At 54.8% G+C, this 27,222-nt stretch overlaps 1 protein-coding gene and 1 long non-coding RNA gene across 3 annotated transcripts in view; one reads left to right on the plus strand and one right to left on the minus strand.

The window, feature by feature from the left end:
* Positions 1-1,183: 1,183 nt before the first annotated feature.
* On the minus strand, positions 1,184-15,749 carry PITX2 (paired like homeodomain 2). The gene is made up of 5 exons (XM_050895837.1): positions 15,720-15,749; positions 13,251-13,306; positions 5,308-5,571; positions 4,267-4,472; positions 1,184-2,501 (listed from the first exon to the last, which is right to left on the minus strand). Exons 2-5 carry the CDS (start codon positions 13,294-13,296, stop codon positions 1,938-1,940), a joined length of 1,080 nt encoding a protein of 359 aa, XP_050751794.1. The 5' UTR covers positions 13,297-13,306; positions 15,720-15,749; the 3' UTR covers positions 1,184-1,937.
* A 10,442-nt stretch (positions 15,750-26,191) lies between these two features.
* Positions 26,192-27,222, plus strand: part of LOC127016022 (uncharacterized) — a 37,245-nt gene continuing 36,214 nt past the window's right edge. For both annotated transcript variants that reach the window (XR_007766419.1, XR_007766420.1), the window contains exons 1-2: positions 26,192-26,379; positions 26,550-26,762. This is a non-coding gene — a long non-coding RNA (uncharacterized LOC127016022). The remainder of the gene's footprint in view (positions 26,380-26,549; positions 26,763-27,222) is intronic.

Below are 27,222 nucleotides of genomic sequence, written 5' to 3' on the forward strand. Positions count from 1 at the left end.
TTTTCCCCGTGGGAAAGTGCAGGGCGCAGTGACCTCTTCCCTCTCCCCCTCTTCTCTGCTCCTCTCCTGGTCTAACCGCGGGAAGGGGGGGGGCAGACCCCCCCTCCGCGGTGTCCGCCCGCCCGCCGGGGAAGCCCTCGCCCACCCCCGGACTCCCCCGGCGGCTCCTCCTGGCCTCACAAAAGCGCGCAAGGAGCGCGCAAAGGCCGCGCAAGGGGCAAGCTCGCCCCCACCGCGGTGAATTTCCTCCCTGCCGTCCCCTGCGCACCTCGCCAGTTTACGCGCCTGCGGAATTTCTTCGTATATCGATATTCCCGCTGGGTCCTGCCACCGCCCCCCTCGCCGTCAGCCCCTCCTTGCCCGCCCGGGGTGTGAGCCGATGGGAGGGCCGAGTAGCAATTCATCTTGATTTGTTTCAATTGTCCGGCGATGGCAAAGTTATAATCCTGTATAATTTCACGAACAAGCAGGTTGAGAATGAATGGGTCGATATTATTTAAAACAAAACACACGAGAGCACGACCTTTCCCTTCAACGACGTGTTGCAGCACGAAGTCGCAGGAAACTCGGGGCTAACCTCTCAACCCCCGCGCTCCGCGGGGTTGCGGTTATTTGGGCTGCTCTTTGTTTCTCTTCATGTCTGAAAGGGGGATTGGGAAATAGAAATGTAATATTACATGAAGGATCTCCCTGCTGAAGGGAGAAGGTGAGCGCAGGGGGCGGCAAAGGGGACAGATTATTTTGAACAGGAGCAATTTGTTTGCAAACTGGCTTTTCTTTTCCTTTTTTTCTTCCCCCCCCCACCCCCTCTTCTTTAATGTAATAGAAGCTTCCTTCACAGCGGGAGAAATTTATGCTCGAGATGCAGCAACGTTGTGGCTGGTAATTCTCGAGGCCAACGATGTCAAATAACCCATTTTCTCGGGGCTGCGCAGGGGAATAAAGGGATCCTGCTGCACGGAAGGCAGCATGTCCAAGCCCCGCGTTTCTCTAGCACGCAACGTTAGCGCGAGGGATTTTTTTTTTTTTTACGTGAAAAAAAAGCCAGCATTTATTTGTATTGCAATAAAAAGTACTGCCCTGAGTTTCCAGAGAACAAGATCCAGTGTCAACGATCAGTCAATCACTGCAGACCAGTTACCGCTGCGCAGCTTGGCTCAGTAAATAAAAATCCAGACAAAACTGTATGCTGTATATTTTACTCCCATGAAATAAAACACATTTTTTTCATGTTTGCTGAAAAGTAAAACAATAATATTGTACGAAATGTTATACACAGGGCATGTTTTACATTGCAATATCAGAAACATCATTGCATCCACCAGAGGTACTATTCTAAAACTGATATCCACACAATGGGGTTTTTTTTTTAATAATTATATGTTAGAAACATACAGTGTTGCATTTAGTATATACATTCCCTTGCTCGCAAGCGAAAAAATCCCAATCGCTTCTGTGTAACATGCTTTATTTTAAAGCCTAACCTTTTAAAAACACTGTTGTGATATTACTAACAACTGCTTTTATAAAATTAATTTGACATTTCGATATATATACATCCTTTCAGTCATTTTTATGTTAACAATGCTAAACTTAAAAAATAACAAGCTTATAGTAACATTAAAATGTCATATCATATCCAGTCAAACATTTGTCCATATATATATATATATATGTCCTTGTAACTGTTGAAATACTCTTAGTGAAAGAAAGATCTCAGAATCTGTAGGAGGTCCTTTGAAAACAAAGGAACTATCTTATTTCAGTGGTTTCCTCTTTTTTTTCTCTCTCTCTCTTTTTTCCTCTCTCTCTGTCTGCCTCTGTCTGATTTTTCCTCCTTTCTCTTTCTCTCTAGTGCCCATTACTTTCTAGTGTAATTCTCAGTCTCTGCGGGAAATGGGGAGGGATTCCCATGCAGTGTTTCCTACTTGGGTGTCTCACACGGGTCTGTCCACCGCGTACTGGCAAGCGCTCAGGTTGGAAGCGGGGTTCTGCACACTGGCATAGCCAAAACTGGAGTGCTGCTTGGCTTTAAGTCTCAGACTCGCCAAGCTCGAGTTACATGTGTCCCTATAAACATACGGAGGTGTTGGAGGAGCATAAGGACAGGCTGGCGTTGGCACTGCAGAATTCAGGGAGGGATTGCTCAAGTTGTTCAAGTTATTCAGGCTGTTGAGGCTGGAGCCGGGGACCCCGGTGACTGCAGAGGGTACCATGCTTGAAGACATACTCATGGAGGAGATGGAGTTTGGAGGGGAGAACATGCTCTGAGAGGACAGAGGGTTGACATTCATGGAGTTGAAGAAAGGAAAGCTTTTGGTGGAGAGGGAAGCGGAGGTCAGGCCCTTGGCTGCCCAGTTGTTGTACGAGTAGCCGGGGTACATGTCATCGTAGGGCTGCATGAGGCCGTTAAACTGTGGACCGAAGCCGTTTTTGCAAAGCTCGGCTTGCTGGTTCCTTTCTCTCTTTCTCCATTTGGCTCTGCGGTTCTTGAACCAAACCTTTGGAAACGGAGGGAGAGGGAGGGAGGGAGGGAGGGAGGGAGATGCGAGACGCCAGTTAGTCAGGAACCACCACCACCACCGCAGCCCTTTGCAAGCTCTTGGGGCAACAGCAGAGCATGTCCGTATACACATATATATGTATAAAAAAAAGTGTACGTACATATACATACACATACACATATATAGGTTCGCCGCCTCCTCTACGGAGCCCCGCGCTGGGCCAGGGCAGCGATGAGCTGCGGGGACCGCCGAGCATCCCCGGGCCCCGGTGCCGCGAGGGTTTAGCAAGGTAAATCCGTGGCCGCGCCATTCCCCCCCCCCCCCCCCGCACCCCCGGCATAATTTGCGATGCTCTAATTCGCGCCACAGAGGCCAACGCTTCCTTCTTCTTTTCTCCCCCTCCCCCCCCGCCTCGTTTCTCTCTCTTTTTTCCCCCTCCTTCCTTGGCTTATTCCGCACCGGAGCAATCCAGGGGAAATAGAAAAGTGCAAAAGCGAGGGCAAAACGCCTGGAAACCCGCGGAATTTTAAGGCGATGTTTCCTATTACGGGGAAGGAGGGGGAAGCCAGCAACTAATAAATCCTTGCTTCAGTTTGTTAAAGCTAAAAGTTCCTCCTGCGCGAAAGCTTCCAGAGCCGAAAACCACTTTCTAAACAAACTTGTTCGACTGCTATTTGGCGGGAAAAAAAAATGGAAGAAAAAAAAAAAGAACAAAAAATCGCCATTTAACAACGTGCCAAATGAGATCTAAGGGACCCTCCCCGCAGACAATGGGGAAAACATGCCCTTTCCAATCCACATCTGGGTGTCTGACCCGTCGGGCAGCCGCCAGCAGCAGCCTTACCGTGTGTATTGGAGCCGCCCCGGGGTGTTTGCAGGAGCCCCCCCCCGGCCAAGCCGGGCAGGGGCCGCCCGGGCACCACGGGGACGGGCCCCGTCCGGCGGCACCGCGCCGCCCGAAACCAACCCCCCCGCAAAAGCCGCGCCGCGACCGACACCGCTTCGTGCTCCGGCGAGGCACCAGCCCCGGCCGGGCCCCGCTCCCCGCCGAGGGGCTGCCCCGGCCCCGCACACCGCCGGCCCGGGGCGGAGAGTCGGCCCCGCTCGCTGCTGCCCCCGGTTCTCACTGTCTCGCTTTCCTCAAGCGACAGCGGGGCGAGGATTTATGTGGGATTTCCGAAAATCTGGGGTTTCGGCCCGTTCGGGGGCTTTTTTTAGTGGTTTTTTTCCCCCCAGCGCGGCGTTTGCACGCAAGCAGGATCCGGCCTCGGTATCTCTGCAGCGCCGTGATAGTCCCATAAATCTCAGAGGGGGGATAGGGCGGAGAGAGACGCTCGTCGAATTGTGAAACCAAAAGAAAGAGAAAATGCAAGGAAGGGCACGTCGGGAGTGCCTCGGAGTGAAGTAAAAGCCCTTGTGTATTTTACATCTTTTTCTCATTAGAGGCAGCGCAGGTTGCAGCCTGTTCCAAGTTGCTTTCTTGGCTAATGTTTTCATTAGCGTTTCGATCAAAAGGAGCAGGACTCATTGCACGGTGAGGGCGAAACGTGCAGCAAACCATATTCCGGAGAGAGAGAGAGATCCCAATCTGTCTCGCTTTGACAGAAATGTCCTGCTCTGCCCTGCTTTTGTGCAAAGGCTCTGAAGTTTGCATACAAACCGAAATCGAAAGCAGCTGCAAACATTTCAGCCCTCCTCCTCCCCCCGCCCCCCCCGCCCCGACCCGCGCTGCTCGGAGCCGAGGTGTCGTGTCGGGACTTACCCTAACCCTGGCCTCGGTGAGGTTGGTCCAGACGGCGATCTCCTCCCGGGTGGACATGTCCGGGTAGCGATTCCGCTGGAAGGTGGCCTCCAGCTCCTGCAGCTGCTGGCTGGTGAAGTGAGTCCGCTGCCGCCGCTGCCTCTTCTTCTTGGAGGGGTCCTCGGGCCCCGCATCCTCATTCTTGCTCTGCTGGCTCTTATCTTTCTCTGTAAGGGGGGTGGGGGGGAACAAAAAACAACAAGGCGGAAAACGAGGGCGCCTCAGCCTCCGAAGCCTCCTCTCCAGCGGCTGGGGAAGGACTCGTCCCCAGCGCTGCCAGATCCCGCAGACTGCCCCTAACGCGGCTCGGCGGCGTAATGATTAACCTGCGCCGGCCTCCCGCCGCCGCGGCCCCTCCGCGCCCCGCGGGCGGCTCCTCCCGGAGGAACAGCCACCGCCGGGGGAGCGGGACGGAGCCGCCTCTCCGCCTGTCTGTATGCAAGTTTTTCGCCTATCGATATATGCAAGTTTTTCGCCTATCTGTATCCATGTTATTCTCCCATCTGTATACATGTAATCCGTATTATTTGCCTATCTATACCCGTATTATTCGCCTGCCTGTATCGTGCTGTTCCTCTGCCTGTGTCCGTATTATTCGCCCGTCTGTATCCACATCATTCGCCTATCTATACCCATATTATTTGTCCGTCTGTACCCATATTACTCGTCGATCTGTATCTGCCTTATTCGTCGGTCTGTATCCGTATTATTCCCCCATCTGTATCCATATTATTCCCCCATCTGTATCCATATAATTCGCCCACCGGTGTACATGCTACTCGCCTATCCTTACACATGTCATTATCTTCCCATACGCCGGCACACAGACATCGCACGCGAAAAAAACACGAAACATGGCTCGGCTCGGGAGCGGGGCGCTCCCGGGCAGAGGGGCGGCGGCGGCGGCGGCGCATCGCGGGCCGCGGGGCTGCCGGGGCCGCCGGCCGGGCCGGGCCGGGCCGGGGCAGGGCAGGGCAGCGGCAGCAGGGCGCCTCCTCTTACCTGCGGCCTCGGGGCTGGAGGTGTCGGAGATGGTGTGCACCTCCAGCCGGTGCTTGGCGGACTCCAGGGAGGAGCGCGCCTGCCCCGGCGCCAGCGCCGTCGCCATGGCCAGCGCGGGCTGGTGGTGGTGGCAAGATGATGAAGAGGAGGAGGAGGAGGAAGGTGAGGAGGAGCACAGCTTATTCCCAGCTCCCAGGCGCTCCAGGCTTAACGGGTCCTTCATGCAGTTCATCGGCAAAAGGACGCCAAAGTCTACGTGCGCGCCTGGGGGGTCGATAGGAGAAGGTGTGCGTGTGTCTGTAGGTGTCGGTACGTGTAGGAGGGTCGGCGCGGCGCCCCCTCCGCGGGCGCGGAGCAGCCCGGCGGCTCCGGGGGTCAGGGCTGCTGGGCGGGGAGCCGCGTCGGGGCGGGCGGCGCTCGGCTAGCGCCCGGGCGGCACGGCGAGCCCAGAAGCCCCCGCCGCCCGGGGGGGCGCGGCGGCGGCGGCGACAGGCGAGCGGGCGAGTCCGGTCCTGCAAGAGCCGTCACGGCGACACGGCTGCTCCCCGGCCGGCGGCCCCCGGCCCGCCGCGGGGCTCCGCGGGGCGGGGGCGGCGAGGCGCGGCGGCGCTCCGCGGGGCGCTCCGCTCCGCTGCCCGCGCATGGACCCGCGCCGCGCCGCGGCCGGCCCCGCACCGCATCAGCTTAGCCGCTTCCCTCTTGGCCTGACATCTTAAACCGGCGGCGGCCTTCCCCGCGCCGGCACGTCACCCGCCCCGCCCCGCCCCCGCCCCGCCCCGCCCCTCCGCCGCCCGCCGCGCCCCGCCCGCGCCCCGCCCAGCCCCGCCCCGCCCGCGCAGTCCTGCGCGGCCCCGGCCGCCCCCCGCGCTCTCCCGGCACCGGGCGCACCCGCCCCCCCCCCCCCCCCCCCCCCCCCCCCCCAAAACCTCGCGTTTTCCGCCCGGTTTGCCCCTGCGGGTGGTACCCGCGCCCGGAGAGCCCGGCCTCCGCCGGCCGGCCCACGGGGCGCCCCGTCGGGGCGGCTCCGGGCACGCCCGCTCCGCTCCGCGCCCCTCCGCGCCTCGCCGCGCTGCCTTCCGCACTCGCGGACCTGCGGGGGTGGGGAGCGGAAAGCTCGGCACTGGCAGAGGCGCTGCGGCAAGGAGGAAGAAAGCGAGGAAGCCCCAGCCCCGATTCCCTCGCTATGGAGGGGGTGGAACACAGACGGGAGGGGGTTGCGGCCGGTTAGACGGCGGATCTTTGACTGGTAACGGCAACAGTAGCGGTAACAGCTACAACAACGGCAACTAAACACGAACGACAACAGTAACCACCCCTCTGCGGCACGGCTGCGGAAAGCTTCACATCACGCTCAGAGGGGCAAGGAAGAGCGTGCACATCCCAGCCCCGAGCACTCGTAATCCCCGCGCTCGCCGGCTGTCCTGTCTCCCTCTGCCCGCACCGAAGGCGGAGAAAACGGGGGGGAAGACCCGCTCGCTGGCACTGCCGTTCCCGTCCCCCTCCTTGCAGCCGGGTTCCCAACAGCGAGCCTCGAGGGAGACTTTTCCAGCCCGGTTTTACACCTTATTCGCGCAGTTATCCGCAGGGATCGTTCCCCCCTCTCGGCGGGGACCCGCAGGGGCCGTCCCGCTTCCCGGCGCGGCGCCCGGAGCAGCCCCCGAACCCGCGCCCGCGAAACCCGTTTGCGGAGTTTGGCCAAGCCCCGCACCGGGCCGGGCGCCGGCACACAAATCTCTCACGCACGGCCTCCCGACCAACACCCCTCCGAGGTTTTGGGGGGCAGGATTTGACCCCTCGCCTCCCGGGCAGCGGCAGTAGAGGGACGGGCTGCGCTGTCCCGCGATCCCCGCTCACGGGCCCGCTTATAGCGCTGGGGCGAGGCTGCTGCGGACCCGGGTCTCGCAGGAGGAAGGAGGAGCGGGGCTGTTTCCAGCGGGTCTAACGCGGGGGCAGGTTGCCCTCCCGTGTTGGCCAGGACCTCCCGGGGCAGGGGAGCCTATCCCCGAACCCTGCCCCCGCAGAGCCGGTACTGCCCCCGGGGAGCTGCGGCCCTATTAGGGATGGGGAGCCCGAGGGAGCCCAGGCGCGGAAAACGCAGGTTGCGCCCCTATCTTCAATTCCTCTGCACGGTCACGGGCATTGAAAAGTTACCGAAAGCTTCCCCTTGATGTGGCCCTCCACACCCACATCCCAGCGCCCAAACTCTTCTGTATCCCGTTGCTTCCCCCCCCCCCCCGCAAGGGTCCTTCTTAGTCGCTGATGCTCGTTCGAGGTACGTATCATCCCTCGCAATCTTACTTATCGCTAAATTATACATATTACTTTCGCAGCCTGTTAGTAAAGAAGGTTAAATTAATTTACATTCTGCTCATTATCTGGTGTTTAAATGACGTGTTTTTATCCCTGAGATTTGGCAAAGAATCTCTTTCCTCAGACCCCACAGCGTTTCGACGGAGACAATGCTCTTACATTTGTAGTGGATTTTAATCTGATAAGACTCTAATTTGCTTAAGTCTTTTAAATAGGGGGTTTAAAATGATTCTAGCCGTTTTCTTATTGAATTTCCTCTAATTCCCCCAAGATCATAAAGTATATGTGTAAAGTAAATATTTCCTCCCTTTGCACCGGCAGCAGATGACCTATAACTAAGTCAATATGAATCCAGCTCCATTCTGCACAATTTGTTTACCAATCCTATCCCCGTTTCTTCTTAACCTCTCGCTACCTCCGTGGTCCTGCACCCAGAAATCCGTTCCCCCCCCCTCCCCCGCCTGTCCCCACGACGGGACCGCGCCAAGGCCGCGGGCGCGGAGCTGCCCCGGCCCCGGCCGGCGGGCGCGGCCTTGGCCTCGCTGCGAGGGGCACTGGGAGGGGGCGCTGCCCTTCTCCAGCCCCCACGCCGGGGTTGTAACCAGCCTGCAAAGCCCTGGGGAGGGGGAGCCGGCGGGAGAGGGGATACGGTGGTATTACCCCCCCCCTTTTCCTTTTTTCAACGGGGCAACGCAGCCCTCTCGCAGACGAGCCCTTTCCCCCCCCTTTCCTTTTCCTTTTTTGCATTCATTTATTTTTAGTTAGTACGGGGAAATGCTGGCTTCTTCCGCCGCGACTCGGAATGAGAAGTCCCTCCCGGTTGCGCGGCGCAGAGCGCTTTTTACGCGCTTTATGCCCTTGCCGGGCGCTGCGCCGGTGCCCGCCGGTGCCTGCCCCGCCGCGGCCCTCTCTGTCCCGGGACACTCGGCGGGGGCAGGCGGGTCCCGGACCGCTCTCCCCAGGGAAGCGGGAGAGGAGGAGCAGGGCCCGGCCACCGCACCGCCCTCCCACACCTTCCCCAGTGCCAGCTGGAACAGACCCTCCGGCCGTCCCCGCGTCCCCAAAAGCGGGGCACAGCACCGACCCGGGCCCCAGCAGCCCAAAGGGAGAGGGTGCCGGCATTTCCTTACATGCCTTTGATTAAAACTCCCCCACCCCGGGCAGGAGGGGAGCTACCACGCAGCATTAGTTGTCATGGTGACCATAAATCACGTAAATCCAAAAATACCCACCTATAATCTGAGATGAAGCTTTTATTTCCCGAGTGAAATAGTATTTTAAAAGCTGTCAGCCAACCGAAAAACAACCTAATTGTAGTCACCCAAGTAATATATTAGCGGTAAAGGTTTCAATTAAAATGTCAAAAGTGTTTTTTAATTTCCCCCCCCCCTTTTTTTTTTTTTTTTTTCCTGCTGGAAGCTCCCATCCCCTTTCGGGTTCGGGTCCTGGCCGCGAAGCCGCCCCGGCCGGCTCACTCCCGTACCGACTGTCCGTGCCTGCTGCGCGAGGCTGCCACCCCCCAAAAAAAAACTATTTGGGGGAATTCCTCCCTTCCCCTTTCGCCCGGCGCTGCAGGGCTTGCCAGAGACGCGCCCCGGTGGGCTGGAGGGCGTCCGCCGGCTGCGAAAAATCGGGAATTGGGGCTGCTCCCCACCCCGCTCCACCTTCTGCATTTCCTTTTTAGTTTTGCTTTTTTTTTTTTTTTTTCCCCCGAGGATGTTTTTCGACTTGCCGCTCCCGCCGGCGGAGCTGGCGGCCCGGCATCCCCGGTGCCGGCCCCGGTGCGGGAGGCGGGCGGGCCGGGAGCGGGGCCGGGAGCTGAGCGGCTCGGCTGGGAGTGCCGCGGGGGTGGCCAGACCCACTGCGGGTATTTATTTTCCCACTTTTCCTTTATCTCCTTGCGGGATCGTTGTTTCTAGGCGTAATACTCTCCTAAATGGATAAATGGGTTCTTAGGTAGAGTCTCCAGCTAGTCCTGTTGTCTTTTACCTTTGGCTTGTTGTCTTTCGCCTATCTCGGATTACCGGGTATTCTCTTCGATGAAGAGCCATTAATTACCCGTTCAGTCAATATTAGGAAGACTACAGAGCTTTTTACATAGGATTAAGAAGACATCAGATTGTTCCGTTAGTATATTCCTACTCACGAATAAGCTTTCGTTATACATTTAGTTTTCCCTGGAGTGAGGCTAACAACTGCTGCATATATTATTGTCATACGACGACGACGGCGGGGGGAAATTTATATATCCGAAGCGCAATAAATAACTTTTAATTTGCGCTTGGCGGGGGTTGCGGGAAGGGGCGCGCAGCTTCCCCGGCGCCGCGCAGGGACAGCGCACCGGCGGAGTGCCTCCGCCCCGGCCAGGACAGACGCCGGCTCCACCGCTCGGGTCACAACTCCGGGGACAAATTTGGCCACGTTATGTGGCGGGGAGGGTGCCGCTCCGCTCTGCCTGGCGGCCCCGCGGCGGCAGCGACGCTCCGGCCGCCCCCGCTCCGGCTCCGCCTCGGCCCCCCGCGCCCGCTCCCTCCCGCGGGGGCGGAGGCTGCGCGCCCAGCTCGTCCCGGGGCTCAAAAAAGGCGCCGGGGACCTTTGCTTTGCACGCTGCCGTGTCTTCAGCTGATCTGGACGGAAAGCTGAATCAGCGTTGGGTTTTTTTGTTTTTGTTTTTGAAAAAGAGATGTTAAGTTACGGAATATTCAGACCAAAGAATGATTTTTTTTTTAAGAGTTGAAACAATCAATTTGTGATGCTGAATGGTGATATAAGGCGGAATATAATTTCAATGTTTTATGTTGGAGGCTGCTGTTTCAGCAATACCCAGATTATCGACTACAGGAAAGGATTCCTTAAGTAGAATTCACAGAGCTAACAAATTGTATAGATCATATGTATATATATACATGTACACACACACACAAATAGTTTAAGCGTCCTCCCGCCCCGCATAAAAATTATTCGAATAAGCCCACCAGCAACCATTCACGCGTGCTGTGGGGCTGTCGAAGCATCTGATGAAGTTTTCCTAATTTTGTGGGACTGGTCACCCAGCAGCAATTTCCCCGTCTCTCTGGGTAAACATGACACCCGCCGGGCTGCGTTTGACGCTCTAGGCTGCAATAATATTTTCATACTTTCCCATTTTCCTTTCCCCGGCGTGGCCACGGACCCGCTTCTTCTGGAATAACCTTCCCTCCCCTCGCCCCCTTCCCCGCGGGAACCCAGCGCGCCCGTGTCGTTTTGGGGCGTCTCGTACCGAATTTCGTTTCCTTCTTTCACAGGAGCATCTATTTGACCAAACATTCGCATTTTTTACTATTATTACCAATGCTGCTAGTTAGCGATTACGCTCCTTGTGCCCACCGACGGTGCCTAACTCGCGAAATTACCTGCCCGCCCTCGTAATTTCCGAAACTGAACTTTGACAGACAGGGGGTCCCAAATAACCCCTGCTCCGCTTCCCCGCCTCCCACCCAGCCCGCCCCAAGGACCAGACTTTTGGCGAGGTAAATCCCATAAAGCATGAAGTCCTGACAGTCAGGCGAGACAAAAATCAACGAGCACCGCGCGATTAAAAGCGAATCAAAGCCAAGACCCAACAAAACCCGCCCGAATCACAAGAAAACACCCGTGCTTTCTACGATTTGCAGCGAGTCGCCCGAGCAGCTCAAGGCGTCTCAGGACTTGCCATTTTCCGTCGCACGGAGACACGGGCTGGGGCTGCACACAGGGATCATCCCCACATCTGCAGGGATATATCCGCACATCTGCAGGGATATATCCGCGTCCGCGGTCGTTCCGCGCTTCCCTTCCCCGTAAATATTTTTTTAGGGAAGATTTTAGTGGTCAGGCAACCCCGCGTTGTTTCTTCGGCTCAGTCTTATATTTTAGTTAATGGCATTAAAGGTGTTTAGATAGCAATTTCCCCTGCAGCTCGACGGGTAAAAACCAGACCGGCTGATACGGTAACGAGGCAGGAAATTTTGCGTGTACTACAATAATCCGGGTTCATAATTGATGGTTAAGAAAATAACCATTTGTTTCTCGGCAGAGGAAGTAAAAGTTACCGTGTCAGGGAGCATATGTGGATATTACTTTTATAAATACTTAGTCGAATAAAGCTGACTTGGAAGGGCTCATAAATTTATTATATCAGAAAGGTCCCCACTTTCCCATTAGATCGTGCTAAGGGCTTTGATTAAGACCACCTGTTCGTCGGGAGGAAAAGGCAGGGGAGGGTAAAAAGGCCTTTCTTATTTGCAAACCATATATAAAGCAATGTCACCCTTCCTTTCCACATTATTTAACACTTATTACTGGCCGAGGGAAAAAGTACCAGAACCTGGTAAAGCCTATTTGTGCACAATTTAATATCATGTATGTTTCCGGGATTAAAAATTATCGGCTCGTAATACCTTCGCGTTTGGAATTACCCTGGATTTTGCTCGCTAACCTTCCTTTAGCCTAAGCGTTTCTTTTTCTAGGGGTTTTGATGTCCAGCTAGCAAATCCTGCTTAAAGTCTCCCGGGGAGGGTGGACTCGGGAAGGGGACGTGGCTCCTCCTGAAATCACTGGATGTTATTTGAGAAATAGCGAGCTGTTTGGCCAAACAGGGTTAATACAGTATTCTTACAAGAAAGTGTTTAACCACGAGACCAGGAATACGTGCATTATTAATTCACTCTAGTTTCCTGTATTATTAATTCAGGTTAATATATTTTATTTAAACAAAATTACGTTTATCTTGGATTAAACAGTCTCTCGAAATACAGAGGGCTTGTTTTCTTCTTTGTAATATGTTTGCATTGCTGTTTTTCTTTACCACCCCTCGGGCTCGCCTACCAGACCCCCTGAAACGGGCAGGGGAAGAGAAGGCAGGAGCTCGCCCTCCCTGCAGACGGGGCGCTGCGGGGGTGCCTGCCTCTGGGGGGAGGAGAGGGCTGGCGGCTTGTTTACGGGCGGAGGGGGGGTGTGTCAAAAAATAGAAAATAAAAATAAATACGAGAGCGACGCTGCGGGTATCTGACAGGCGCGCTGACAGCGATACTTTTGGGGGGGGGAAAGCGCTGGCGGCGGGTGTTAGTGCGCGCCTGCAGCCGCGGGAGTGCCCGCGCACCCCCTTTCCCTTCCCCCGCGGCCGCGCATCTTCAGGCGCAAGCGGCGCCCGGGCGCAGAGCCGCGCCGCGCTGCGCAGGCGGCGGGCAGCAGAGGGCGCCCTGGCGCCGCGCAGGCGGGCCCGCCGCGGAGCTCCCGCCCGCCGCCGCGGCAGCGCGGCCCGCGGAGGGGCGCGGAGGGGCCGCCGCTTACCGTTGGCGCTGGGGGGCGGCCGCCCGAAGAGCTTGCTGCCGGCGGGCTCCTTGCGGCCCTCCGGCGCCTCGCTGAGCTCCCCCTTTTTGATGTCCGCCTCCTTGGAGAAAAGACACTCGACGGCGGCGGGCTGCACCCCTGGGGACGGGGACACGGAGGGGGGACAGGGGAGAGGTGGTCAGCGCCCGCTGCTGCGCACCCCTCCGCGGAGGCGGCGGCGCCGCTTCCCGGGGGCTGCCCCGCCTGGCTCCGCACTCGCGCACCGCACCGCACGGCAGCGGGGCCGCTGTGCCTCCGGCCCGGCGGGAGATGGCTTCTCTTACCTAGCTGAACACAGGCGGAGACAAGTTTGCGGCAGTTGGACTCCATTACCCGTTATCTGCAAAAGATGAAGGCATCGGAGTTTTAAAACTATTATTTCGGGAGTGAAAAATAAATGCAAAAAAGAAACGCAGCGGCCCGGCAGCCACGTCGCAGCGATGGTGGCGGGACCCCCACCTTTCCACAGCGATGTCCGCAGGGTGCCCTCTCTCCCCGCCTCAGCCTCGGCTCCCACCCGAGTCACACCACGGTATAGGTGCAAACCCCCGTGGCGGTTTCCCAGCCTGTCGGACCGCTCGGCATCCCTCCACTCCTCGTTGTTTGGGGACGTGGAGGAGGGTCCCCGAACCTCGCGGCCGTGCTCTGCCCCGGGACACCCGGACCCCCGTCCCAGGGGTGCCGTGGGGCAGCGGTTACCGGCAGCCGGGTCCCCTGCGCGGCGGGAGATGCGCGGCCGCGGCTGCGCCCGCCGAGGCCCCGCTCCCCGGCTGCGCCTCCGCGCTCCCCGGCCGCCGCCGGCGCCTCCCCCGGTCTGAGAGGTCGGGCAGTAAAATCACAGGATTAGTGCCTGATTGAGATGTCTGTTCGTGAGATATTACAAAATTCATTATCACAGCTCTCTACTAACCCGATATGAAGTAACACAGATGGGATTTTATTAGTCCAGGCTTCAAATGTTTACTTATGATAATTTCGGGGAAAATTTGCATGTCACCATCATTTCGGTAATCTTTCTTCTTCTTCTTCGCCTCTTTTTTAATGCCTGAACCGGGCGCATTATTAGCTGGTGCTTAGAAATGCGGCAGCCTGGAGCCGAGGCACGTTTGGGATGAGCAGCGCCAGCCGCAGCGCCCGCCGTGCGGGGCCCCGCCGGCCCCGGCCCCGCCGCCCGCCCCGCCGCCCTCCGCCGGGCAGGCAGGCTGGGAGCAGCGGAAAAAGGGGAGGAAAAGGAATTTTTAAAAAAAAAAAGGAAAAAGGAAAAAGAAGGGGGAAATGGGAAGGGTGCGGTTATCGGGACTCCTCCGGGTCTCGTTGTGACACGGCGGTTTCTATTCAAAGCCGAAGGACGCCAGGGAGAAACTCCGCTCCCTCCAGCAGCCGGGCCTAGCACACGAGCTGTGCCTAAATTAATCGGGAAGGCGATTAAGAGAATCTTAATTCTTCGCCGACGGTCCTTAAATCGGGATAGGTCTCCGTCAAGATTAGTCCTGCATGACAAATTCAGCTGCCCTCCCCCGCCGCCTGCCTCGATGGCTGATTTATCTCACGAGTGGAGACACACAGCTCCCCCCACGCACACGCACCGCCACCGAGGGGAAGTTTTTCCTCTCTCGTGAATCGCCGGTCTCCTCGGAGAAAAGTGCCTTTCCCGGACAGATTATATCATTCCTTCCTCGCTCTCAGTTGCCCGTACTGCTCCTTCCCTTTCTCCTCTCCGTATCCTCTTTCAATTTTTGTTGCAAACCACATCGCAGCGCGGGGCCAAGGGGAGCGAGAAGCGTTTTCCTATTGTGTCCGGCCCGGCGACTCGAACGAAAGCAACTCCACTTGCTTTTGCTTTTCCATTTCCATTTCTCCGAGCACTCCTCCGCCCGCAATTAAATATCTCAGCACCTCCGTGCACTCACAGCCCCAGCAAACGCACCACCGTGCGAGCCTTCCCTTTCTCGGCGGCTTGCTGGGCCCGCTCAGCAGCAACCTGCTCGGAGCACTCCGGCTATAACAACTGCAGGGCGCGGACAAAAAAGCGGTGTCACATGGGATCTTTTTTTTTTCCTTATTGGTATCTATCGCTAATCTTTCGGGGAGGAAAAAAAAAAAACCAACCAACCCCCCCCAAAAAACAGAGTCCCCTGGCAAATACCTCAGCAACGCCCGAAATACTGAGGTCCTTGATTTCGGCGGGAGGGTTTTTGTCAGAGGCCCGCGGCCGCTGCCGGTGGCTCTCAAACGAAAGCGGGGCTCCGTGCGGGGCCTACCCCTCCGCGCTGCCCGCAGGGGCAGCCGGGCCCCGCCGCTCCCCCGCGGGTGTTGCCGGGGGGTCCCGGCCGCGGAGCCCGCAGCCGGCGCGGCAGACCCTCCCGCACGGTTTTCCGGCGCCCCGAGCCCGGGCCGGCGCCGCTGCCGCCCCCCGCCCGGCTGCGCGGCTCCGCGGCGGGAAGGCGCTGCCTGCGCGGCGGCTCCGCGGGGCCGGGCGCGGCGGGGCCGGTTCCCCGGCGCCCGCCCCGCCGGGGGAGGCCGGGGCCGGCACGGCGGGGAAACGGCGCGGGGGCAGCGCTCGCTCCCGTCGCCGCCAGCCCTGCGGGACGGCCCGCAACCGCCCGGGAGGACATCAGCAACCCGAGCCCGTAGCACCCTGCCCGGCCGGCCCGCGGCCCCGCCGCCCGTCGCGGGGTGCACAGAGCCGGGACCGGCCGGGTCCGTGGCCCCGCGCCCGTCCCGTCGACACCCCCCGAGACTCCCCCACTCACCGGGGCCGGCTGCGCTGTCCGCCCCGCTGCTCGCGCTGCTGGTGCCGGTGCTGCCGGGGCCGGCGGGGCCGCGCCGGGCTCCTGCGCTGGCTGCGGGGCCGCGGAGCAGCCGCCGCCGCTGGCTCCCTCCTTCCCCGGCCCTCCCGCGCCCCCGCCCCGCCCCGCCCGCCTCCCCGGGCCCTGACGTCACACAGGCTCCGCCGAACGCGCCCCGCCGCCGCCGCGGGGCCGGGGCGGGCGGCTCCGCGGCGCTGCGCGGCGCTCCGCGGGCACGGGCGCAGCGGCGGCGGCAGCCCCCGGCCGCGGAGGGGGCAGGGGGCAGGAGGAAGGACAAAAGGCGGCGGAGGCGGCGCGGCGCCGGCCTAGGTAGCCAGAGGAGAACGAGGTGAGCGAGGACGGCCGCGGCCCCTCCGCCCCGCCCGGCTGGGGAGGGGGGCACAAGTAACTGTGGCCAAAGTTTCCCGGGCCGGGCCGGCCGCTGTCCTTGCACCAGGTGTGAAGAGGGATCGCCGACCCATTGTGAGAGGTCTCGGTTTCCCTTTTTAACCCACTTTTTAATTTTATTTTTTTTTTTACTTTTTCTGTATTTTGTTTTTAAATCCTGGGGGTTCTTGTTCGTGCCCGTATCGCTAGCGCAGGGCCCGGGTAGCCGAAATCCTGCCGCTCCTCTCTGTTACTCGCCCTGTCTCTACGGACGAGAGCGAGAAAACACTACGGCAGACTCTCTCCCCCTTTTCCCCAAACGACACCGAGCTGGCGCCAGGGGGGAATTTATTTTCGATTTCGTGATGATTTCCCTGTTTAAGAAAATAACGAAGTTGGATAGCTCTATTTAGACCAAACTAAAGCGATCGCTTTTTCACGCAGCTTTTCCATGGCTTTGTTTCTAGAGCGAAGATGCGAAAATAAAATAGGCGCTTTCTTAACTCGGAGGCTGCACCTGATCTATTTGTGGCTATTTTTAAATTATTTCAGCCTGGAGTGAATTTTAGTTATTTATAGGCGTGGGCCGGGGGCTAGGCAATTATTGCCGGAGGGGGAAAGCGAACCCTTGGAAGCGACCAAGTTTTCGGCGGGTCGTTTTGTCGGCGGCTCCTGGGGAAGCCCAGCCGCGTTCAGCAGCACCGCCGCTTCCTCAGCGTGCACAGAAAAGCCCTTTGAATGCGACGCCGCAGCAGTTGCCACGCCAAGAGGAGGGGGTTGCTTCCTCCCGCAAGAAATGAAATCGTGTGGGAGTTTTTCTAGGGAGAAATAAATTGATTGTGTCCTTAGCTACCTGCGTTTCTGTCCTTGGGAGCGCTCTGCCAGGTGAAATCCCGTTTCCCCGCGCATCCGAAGAAGGAGCGGGAGCGAGGAGGACTCCCAGCTCCCACCTCACACTTGTGTTTCCCCGGGAAAAGCAAACTGCTTGCGCCGGTATGCATCTTCCCCGCACCCCGCAGCCTCGTTGTGTTTTGGACAGGGAAGGCAAGGCAGGCTGCGGCGCCCGCGTTGGCAGCGCGGCCGCGTAGCGGGGCCGCCCGCGGATCCGCGCCCGCCTCCGCGCCGGGCGGCAGCGGGCTCCGGCCGCCCCGGAGCCGGAGCGGCTGAAGTGAGCAGCTGGTGGGAAATGCAAATGGCTCCTGGAGAAACATAAGATACAGGGTGATTTTCATTCCCTCCTCGAGTGTGTGGAAGGAGCTGGACATACGTTTCACGCTCCTAATCCTTCTTTTACATTTTTAGTCATACTCCTATTAAACAACTAATTAATGCCCAGAATCACCAGGGAATACATTAGACATGCTGCCGTGGAAGAGGGGTTCCAGGGTGTCTGGAAACTATGGAGCCGACTTAATACGCGGATTTCAAATTTTTTTTTTTCCCCCTTCTGTCAAAGCAATAAATGTAATAATAGATTTCAGGGCGAGCAAAGGCCGCGGCGGCTGTATTTATAGTCTGGCTCCCCCCTCCCGCCAGCGCAGTGACAACAGCTTTAAAAACCCCGACGAGCCTAAGGAGCCTTTCCTCGGCGGGCTGAAGCGGGGAGCGGCGGCGGGCTCGCAGCCGGCGCCCGGCACCCGCGGCCCGGCTGGGACGTGAATAGCCGGGCTGGGAGCCCTCCGTCCCGGCCCCCCGGCAGGCACGCCGGCTCTCTGAACGGCTTGGAAAGAGGGCCAAGGTTATTGCTCGCCCCGACAGGCGGAAAAGCTGTTTTCATAAACGCCTATCGCGACTATCCGTTTGCAGGCACCTGGCGCAGCCAGCGGTGCTCCCGACGGCGGCGGGAGCCGCGGGGCTTCTCCCCGGGTGATCCCGGGTCTCAGCGTGGGCGAGCCGAAGGAGGACCCGGGCTGCTTCCCCGCTGCCGGCCGGGGAGGGTTTTGCCCAGGGACGGGGGAAGGAAAAAAAAAAAAAAATAGCCAACAACAACAAAAAAAGGCCGAGCGTATCTAGCGGTGACTAAACGTAGAGCCGTGTTCCAGGCATCCCTCCCTCAGTGTCCTGCACCGGCCGGCAGCGCTGGGGGACCGGCGGAAAAGGGACTTATCCTCGGAAGTGTGCGATGGGGCAATTCACGGCCATTTACTTTCTTCATTCCCGGATTGTGATCTCAGCCCTCGCAAGCAATCACTCCCGTCTCCCCCCCAGCCTCCCCTCCCACCTCTCTGAGCTCCTTATCTGACAGTAAACGAGTATGTAAATACCTACAGCTGGCTATGTTTAACACACTCAAACATTATTGATTTGTTGGGCTGCTCGAATATTTTCTTCCTGTCCAGATCTGGTTTCAAAATTGCTCATTCAGGCGGTTCGTCCCGATGCTACAATACAATAATTGTTAAAAAATTAAGCATTTCAAATGGACCCGTTGATTTGCATATAAATTAAAATTACTACGCCTCGCGTATTCCAGTGTTTTATAATCATTTCGAAATTAGCGCTTAACCACTTGATCTAAAAGAATATATAAATGTCTGTATTGACTCACTAATGAATTACCTAATTAAAACTTCCCGAGGACGTCGGTCGTTAAGAAGATTGTTAAATCGGGGCACATTAGGGGTAAGGATGACGGTACGAACCGGAGCGGAGCAACCTCTGTTAACACAGAGTAATCTAAGCTTCACGCAGCGATTCCTGTATTTATTTTCCTTTGCTTTGATCCCTTACCCCTCTTCTATTAATTTTTTTTCTTTTTTTTTTTTTTTGGAAGGAAGAAAAAAGAAGAGGAAGCGTAAATATCTCCCGATTTGCTCCGGCAGCCGCCGCTCCCCGGGCGGGCGGGATGCCTTCGGCCGGGGCTGCTCTCGGCTCGCACCTTCCCGGCAGCGACCGGCTGCTGGGAGCGGGCAAGCGCAGCCAGAGCCGGCGGGGCCCATCCTGCGATAGGGATGCTAACAGGGCACTTACCTTCGTCATGAGACTAGGGATAAAAAGGTAGCTCTTGCTAGGAGAGGCAGTGCAAAAGAATGCGAGAAGTTCAGGAAAAAAAAAAAAAAGACAAAAAAAAAAAAAAGGAGGGAAAAAAAAAAAAAGACCGGCGGTGCGAAAATCTGTAGCCTCGGGGGCTAGCCAGCAACCCCTTTCATTTCAAGCACTTATTGATTTGCTGTTGTCATCTTTGGCGACGCAGAAGGACACTTGAAAGAATTTCTGATGGGGCTCTGATCTGAGAAACGAGGTGACCTGACCGGGCTCTCATCAAATTGTTAATTACCACATCAACTGCCTTAAAAATTAAAAAAAAAAGGGGGGGGGGGAGTAGGGAAAAAAAAGGGAGGGGGGGGGAATCTTTGACAGCAAGAGAGTTTGCTTCTCCGAACTTTTTTAACCACTCAGAAACTCTTCTTGTCTCCTGCTCCCACCGCTGTAACCGCAACCCTGCATTCAGACACCGCCTCCCCCCGCCCCAGCCTCCGCTCCCCGCAGCCCCGAGCTCTCGGTCCACCGGCGCAGCGACCCGGCCAGCCCGCGGGCGCGGAGCAGCCGCGGGGCGCTGCGGAGGGGCCGGCGGCGTGAAACCGCGCTCCCGCCCGGCGGCCAAGGCTGAGTGCACCCCCTGGCCCCCCCTTTCCTTCACCCGGGCCGAGGGCAGGTCTGGGGAGCAGCCCTCGGGGGCCGGGGAGGCGAGCCTGGGAAGGGAGTTGCAAAAGAAAACATTTCAAATGCAGCAGATTGCAGAGGAGAAGGGGAGAGAGGTCAGGACGAGGTGCGTGTGCGTGCGTGCGTGCGTGTGTGCGTGCGTGTGCGTGTGTGTGTGTGTTACACTCCACCAGACATGAAAGCCTGTGACTCGTCTGCAGCCAGCTGTTTGAGTGTCATGAAGAGTAGATGTATACACTTTAAGCAGGGGAGCCAAAAGGAAAATTCAAATGAGGAAATCAACACGAAAAACCTATCGTTGAAGGCACTGGAAGGCAAATAGTGTTTGGTGTTGCTTGTACACAGGCGTACAACGCTGACAGATGACAGCAGTGCTCTTGGCTGAAGAGAAATACACTGCCTTTGTCCCACATGGTGCGCACACACATGCACATTCCTTCTTCTTCCTGCTCTGGCTGCTGTTTCTGCAGGACAAAGCAAACCATCCTTTATGGGCATAATCTTCCCTGCTCCCCTTCTCTCTCTTCTTTCTTTCTGCCTTTTTTTACTCCCCCTCCCCCCTTATGTGTTGTTGCTCTTTATTTTGGTGTCAGAAAGCTGAGGGACAGGATTAGCACCTATTTCAGCATCTCTGATTCTGTCCACCTCACAGCAGCGGCCAGACCCAGGCTGCGAATGCTCAGCAGGCTTTTGCTTAGCATTTTGTACCCTTGTTAGCTTTGAAGGGGCATTGTCCTTTCCGAGCAAATGCCAGTCCCACCAGTTCATGTCTCCCCGTCGAGCAGGACTGACGACGTCCCTGTTGTCTGTGTGTGTCACTCCTTTCCCATTTCCAGTGTGTCAGCTGCTCAGCTATGGCAACCAGGACTGTCTGGTTATACCCAAGTCTTACACTCTCTGTTGAGCCTCAGCTCCTCCAAGTCTGGTTTGTAGGGTGGCAACACTTATCAGTAAGGATTAGACGGCCTAGCACTCGTTTTCAAGCCTCATTGTATGGCTTCAGTCATTTGTGACAGGACTTCTCAGCCCATAGCTTGCTCATATCCCGTGTCCAGCACAGTATACTTAACGTGTCTATCTTCTCCCTACATGCCTGACGCTTTGCAATACTGTCACTAGACTTCCTTCTCAGCAGTGTCATGTTGTAGCAAAGGGCATGAATGAAACCACCCCTTGTTATCTTACAGGAGCTGGATTCAAATTTGGGGGATTTGGGAGCTTAGCAGAGAAACCCTAGAAGGGGTGCCACTTGGATTTTTTTTGACATGGCTTTCTATGTTGCTTTGAAGACCTTTTCCAAAGCTTACGGAAACCCAGGATCTCTGTGTAGTTGCTTAATTTTTTTTCATCCATACTTGGTAAAATTAGACCTTCTGGTAATTGCTGCAGGTGTAGGCTGAAGGGGATGTCAAATTTTTCAAAAAACAGGTACAGCACAACAGTGCTGCCAGTGTTGGAGCGTCACAGCCTCCCTGCTGCTCTCGTCTGGAAAGCAGGCAGGTGTCACACCTCCTGTCCGTCACGGCGCGGAGGGACCCATCCCTCACGCTGTGAGTACTGGCAGTGTTTGTGCTCAGCCTCTTCAGGGAGCCTCTGTCATGCTTGTCAAGTGACTGCTTCTCCTATGTCTCACTTGCCTTTGTCACTGCCAGTCCATCCCTCGAGCTACGAAATGCTCCACTTAAAGTGTTCACGCGTGGTCTCCGGCTGTGGCCTTTGAATGTTTCTGAAGGAGAAGGGGGAGAAACGATGCCAGAATGCCCCGAATTATCTGTGTATTGTGGTTTTGTTACAAAAGAGAGTACCTCTTCTTACTTTTATTTTGTTTGTTGGGCATGATGTAATTGTGAAGAAGCTTATTAAGAAGATGAGGTAAATGTGCATTGCTTAGGCTTTGCTCTCCTCTCACACATGGTTTCGTGGTCATCCAGTGCGATGATCTGCGACTGATCTGTTCCTGGGTTTTGGTATCTTCACTGAACTACATGTTGCAGAAAAGGTAGATGCACACAGTAAGTATCTACCTGTGTCTGATCTCACGTCATTCCTTACAGCAAACCATTTTCCCTTCTTTCTGCTTTCTCTGGGCTGTCGTGCCCCGGTGCGGGTCGCCTGCGGCCGCAGTCCCTCAGGACACTTGCCTCCCTTCACCACGGAGGCCCCCAGAGCGCATCTCCCACACGGTGGGCTGCTGGGTTTTTTTTGGTAAGAAGGTTTGGGAAGGGGTGCTGTGTGTGCTTTGAAGATTTGGGGTGAGATTTTGGGGCGCAACAGTTAGGTTTCGGCATGTGGCGGGGCTGTCCTACCACCTGGCCTTCGGAGCTGGCTGGAACTGGCTGTGACTGGCCCGGCGTGGCTCATGGCTACCTCAGGGGTGGCCACCCAGCAGCCCCACTGCCACCGCCGTGCCTCCTTGCCGGTGGCCTCCTCGCCCATGGCTGGGACATGTACAAAACCCATCCAGGAGTGTGGGGTATCATGAACCCCCATCCCCACTGGCAGTGGGGTGGGAAGAAGGAGGGGAAAATCCCACCTGGCCTAGGGAGGCCCCACTCCTGAGCTGAAGGGACACCTACCAGTGCCTTCCTCTATGGAGGGAGGAGACATGGCCAGTGTCAAGACAGGTTCCAGTGCCCAAGGAACTGGCTGAAAGCAAGGCAAATATTGCTTAAAAGCAGCCTGGCTGTGTAACTGGGATAGCTGAGTAACCCCTGTAGCTGTGGGGGGAGGCTCCGGCCCTGACACCCCCACCCCACCGGGAAGGCCTTGCTGCCCCGGTGCCAGCCCCTCGGCAGCACTCCCTCCACCCCAAAGCGGCTGCTGGGCGGTCGGGATGGCTGGTCAGGCCATGTCCCAGCCTTTGGAAAGTCTCAGTGCTTTAGAAAGGTTAAAGTATTAAGCGGCATTTGGGGAAATCGCTCGAGGAAGGGCAAAGGCGGCGGCACCCGGCAGGTCGTTCTTTGCCTGGGAGCGCGGCCAAGCTCTCTTACTCACTGTAATACACCATGTCAAAGAGCTGGCTCCTTATTAGACACTGCTTTTAAAAAGTATTTCACTTGGAAATGTAATGGTAAATTTTCTTCACCAGTTGAGGGCTGCTTCCCTACTCCCTCCCCCCCCCCCCTTCACTACTTTTATATCAAGCCATTCTTACATCTTCCATCAGAGAAAATGTTGAATGCTTTTAGAAAAATATTTGTTCTGATGGAATTTATGATGTGATCTGCTATTCAAATTTATGGTTAGCTTAATGTGGTAGGTTAGATAAAATGGCTCTTGATGACATTGGGGCAATCACATAAAGCCATATTTTCAGGCATGTTTGGACAGCTTACCAAAAAGTGTTTGGAAACAGAATGTGGGTATAATAAAATGCAGAATAGAGTTGGAAAGATCGCCAGGTTAAAAAACCCCACACAGTCCAAACCCTAAACTAAAAGACAAGTTTATATGTACGCTATAGGAGTGTCTTAATTTACCCAAGGCAGAAGAGACCCTGACTTTGGGGTCGGACTTGAAGAGGAAAGGTAAGATGTACTTAGTGCTTGTTTTTGGGAATCACGAGAAAAAAAAAAGCATTCAGTGTGTTCAAACCACTCCAGTAGACAAGAAAGGAGAAGAGGAGAGCCCACCAGCAAGTTTCTCTTTCACGTTTCTCTCCTTGCGGTAACCTTGCTTACCAGAAGAGCAGTGTGCCCGCTGGTTCTGCTGGTGTTGTACCACGCTGCTGAGTGTAGGCATGGCTTGGTGCAGTGAGAAACAGGCTCCTTTCCAACCGCTTTTGCTGATGATGTTAATACAATCTCATGAGGACAGCATGCCACATAAACCAGTTCTCCATGCAGCTGGGCCATCCCTGCACTGTCGACTCTAACTGTCTATGTTCCATGGACTATTGTGGAATATGTGTTTATGGAGTTGCTCGCAGTAACTACAGCCATCGATCTCATGACTGAACTCTTTCCACACCAGCGTATCTCACTTTTTCTGTCTGCTGTCTACTGGCCTTATTTTGCAGGCTTTTACCACCGTGGGCAGGGTTTACTCATGCCACCATTTCTGGGGATAAGACCCATGCTGCCTTCCTCTGTTTAGCATCATGCTATTTAAATGAATATATTCCCCATGTACCCTTTGGGGAGAAAAGAAAGAGGCCTTTTAAATCTGGCAGACAAATGTTGCTGGAGACAGGAGATCCTTCTGCAGCTGATTTCTCTGTCTCTGCCTGCTACAGAGCAGCTATAGCTGATTTTGGTTATTGTTTTCTCTCCTGATTTCTGAGACCAAACATTTTTACATAGCCCATTTGTCTTTAATTTATTTTCCTTTTTGCCTCAGACCACTGGGAACACAAGGGGCCACGAACACTTTGCGGCAACCACTTTGCCATGAAATGAAAGCCCAAATTAAAGCAGGGAGGCTCAGAAAACACTGCGTAATAAAAACAGCCAGGAAGTTATTTCTGTTTTCTCAGATTTTAAAAGCTACTGAACATACCTGTGATTATAAGTGAGCTGTAGGTCAACAAAAATGGCTGTTAGTGCTTTCATTATAATCTCAATTGTTGGGAGTTTACATAGCACAAACATTTGCTTTGTGGTGAAAGTACAGCATGTAAGCCTTTTGATCTGCAAGCAGTGAGAAAAAACCAGAACTTTTTTGCCTTGTTTTCATTCCCTCCAAACACACTTTACAAACTGGGTTACAGCAGGAGCGATCTGATGTTTGAGCTATAAAACATGGCATGAATATAGATGACATTGGCCACTCCCACTTTGCTTGACTTGGGAGAAAAATCTTTTTAAAAGGCACGATAAGAGCTCTTCTGAGTGTGCTCAGTAGCAGACCGCACTGTCTCTGCAAAGAGATGAGAAACCTGAAATATGGGCTTTACCTCATGTATAGCCCTGTGATGAGTAATAGGCAGAGACACTCCCTCTGCTGCTCTGAGACCTGCGAGACGGCAGAGAGGGGCTCAAAATGCAGTAAGAATGAAGATTTTGAGATTCTTCAGTTCGCACAGGGCAAGGGAGCAAGGAAAAGTCTTGAGTTGCTTTTCTTGTTTCTTTTTTTTTCAGTTAAAAAGGCTCCTCTTCTCCCACAGAAAAGAAAGGCAGCTCATTTGTGGCTTCTCCAGGCCTTCCCAAAGAAATCAGCAATGAAACGCTGAACAGCTGGGCTCCTTCTTGGCACTTCACAGACAGGGGGGTGAGAGAAAAAGATTTCCAGATACTAAAGCAGGAGCCGCAGCTGCTGCTATGGCAGAAGTTTTCCTGGGAACAAGCAGGTAGGGAGCTCTGTAGTGCCTGGGCAGGCTGAAATAGCAGCAGCGGGCACAGAAATGAGCGTGATAGGCAGCAGCATCACTGCCTGCCAAACTCTGTCCCTGCCTGGTACCCGAAAAGGCCATGCGACGTCAGCTCACGTGCAGCGGAGGCTGTGGCTGCCCAGTTTGTATCAAATGACAGGCTGTTTCTTTAGAAAACCTGTCTGTGGGTTTTCCTAATCTGCTGAAGCACAATGAAACACAACACGTTCCACTTTTGGGCTGTTTGTCACGCCTCCTGAGCTATGGTACAAACAGTAAGTAATCCTGTATTTGCAGATGATACGATAATACAAAAGGAAGGCATCTTTAGGTCATTTAGGCATTCCTTAAGTTTTTTTGTGCTTGACTTGGAAGGATGAACTACCGAGTTGATTACAATCTTCCTATTCCAGTGCCCTGCCAGAAGACTCACTTTTTGAGACTCTTTCCATGTTTCTCTGGTCTCTCTCCCACACCAGCTCTCCAGATTTTTGGTCTTGCACATTTACTCCAGGTTTTCTTTCTGGGGATGTTTACATACAGTTTATATGAGGATTAGAATTTAGCCTTATGCGTTTTCCTAGAGATACAGAAAACTCACCCTGGTGCAGAACCTCACCTTTCCCCCAATGCTAGGTATTACTGAAAAAACATAGGTACGCTGAAACTTCTCAAGCTCAGAGCCTTTTATTTTTAACATGTAATTTTTTAGGAGAGAAAAAATATTTTGCCTTTCTCTTCTGATAAGTTACTGGCTTATCAAAGGTTGACTTTTTTTCCTAGAACACTTCTTCAACGCAAAAAAGCGCTGCCTTCCCAGTTAAAATTTAGCAGTTACAAGCAACCAAAAATACTGCTCTTATGACAGGCAGTGCAAGGGAACTGTGAGTACGAGAGGAAAACACACCCAGTAGTAATCAATAGCACCATTTCCATAACTCCTAACACCTGTTAACCCCAGTCAGGTGTTGGCACTTTAAATACCAGCTCTGAGAGGACTATTTTTGTTGGGATTGAGGGTCTGTTCATTTTGGGAAGCTGAGGGTTTAGACAGGCTTTGTTCCATCCCAAAAATATATCACAGAGGAAGAGTTTGTTTTGAGTAATTTGTCTTATTTTCTTTTTTTCATCCCTTTCCTGTCCCTAAGGATAGTGTGAGTGTGCACATATAGGGGTGTGTGTATATATATTTACCAGAAAAATCTGATACTCCTGGCTCTTTTGATGGATTTGATGTTTGCTGGAATTTTTTTCTCTTCCACTGAGGTAATGTTTAGTTACTCACACTTCTTAATAATTCCTCATAATGAGCAGAATTAGGCTTTGAGTTCATATCTAGAAAAGGACTTTAAAGCTAAGTAACTGTTCAAGAAAGTGTGCTGTGGATACCTTAAATCCATAGAGTTGATGTCTTGGCCTATTTCTCTGTCTTTTAGGTGGCTTCATTGTGTGGGTGGTCAAGTTAGTTCACGTCTTCTAGTAGCTGTGTTGTACAAGCCAGAGGAGACCAGACTATCCTTGCTGGTGGGATACCAACTATGTTTTCTGACTGGCTAATGTGACAAAATGGGAGTTAGGAAGGACCCATCCGCTTAAGGAGCGGACTAGGCTGACCTACGGTCAAGAGGATTTTACCTGTGGGCAATGTGGTAGGTAAAAGCCTGTGGACTGTTCTTAGCTAACAATATTTCTACTATGCATGAAACTTCTGCTTTTCTATAGTCTCATGACCTTTCTTAGTCCTAGATTTGGCAATTTCTGTGTGTTATCTGAGATGCTGGGTTTCCTGTTTCGTGCTATTGTTTCATTAGCTCTCTAGTTGGCATAAAGTTTTCAGGGGAAGGTGGCACCTGGGGTTTTTAGGGCGTTTTTGTTTCTGCTCTTTGGTACAACAGCCCTTTGTTCTTCCTGATTTTTTTTTTTTTTCTTTTGGTGCAAGAAACAAGGCAAACTAGGTCTCCTTTCCCCCCCCACCCCCCTCCTTTCTGGCTTTATTATTAGGTTCTCTGATACTGTACTGAGTGTATCCAGATTGCTACATTTCTGACTTAATAGTGTTAATACTTTGAATATATGTAAATGAATACACAAGAGAACTGTGCTCTAGTC

The sequence above is a fragment of the Gymnogyps californianus genome, chromosome 4, assembly GCF_018139145.2.
Source record: "Gymnogyps californianus isolate 813 chromosome 4, ASM1813914v2, whole genome shotgun sequence".
Classification (NCBI taxonomy): Eukaryota; Metazoa; Chordata; class Aves; order Accipitriformes; family Cathartidae; genus Gymnogyps; species Gymnogyps californianus.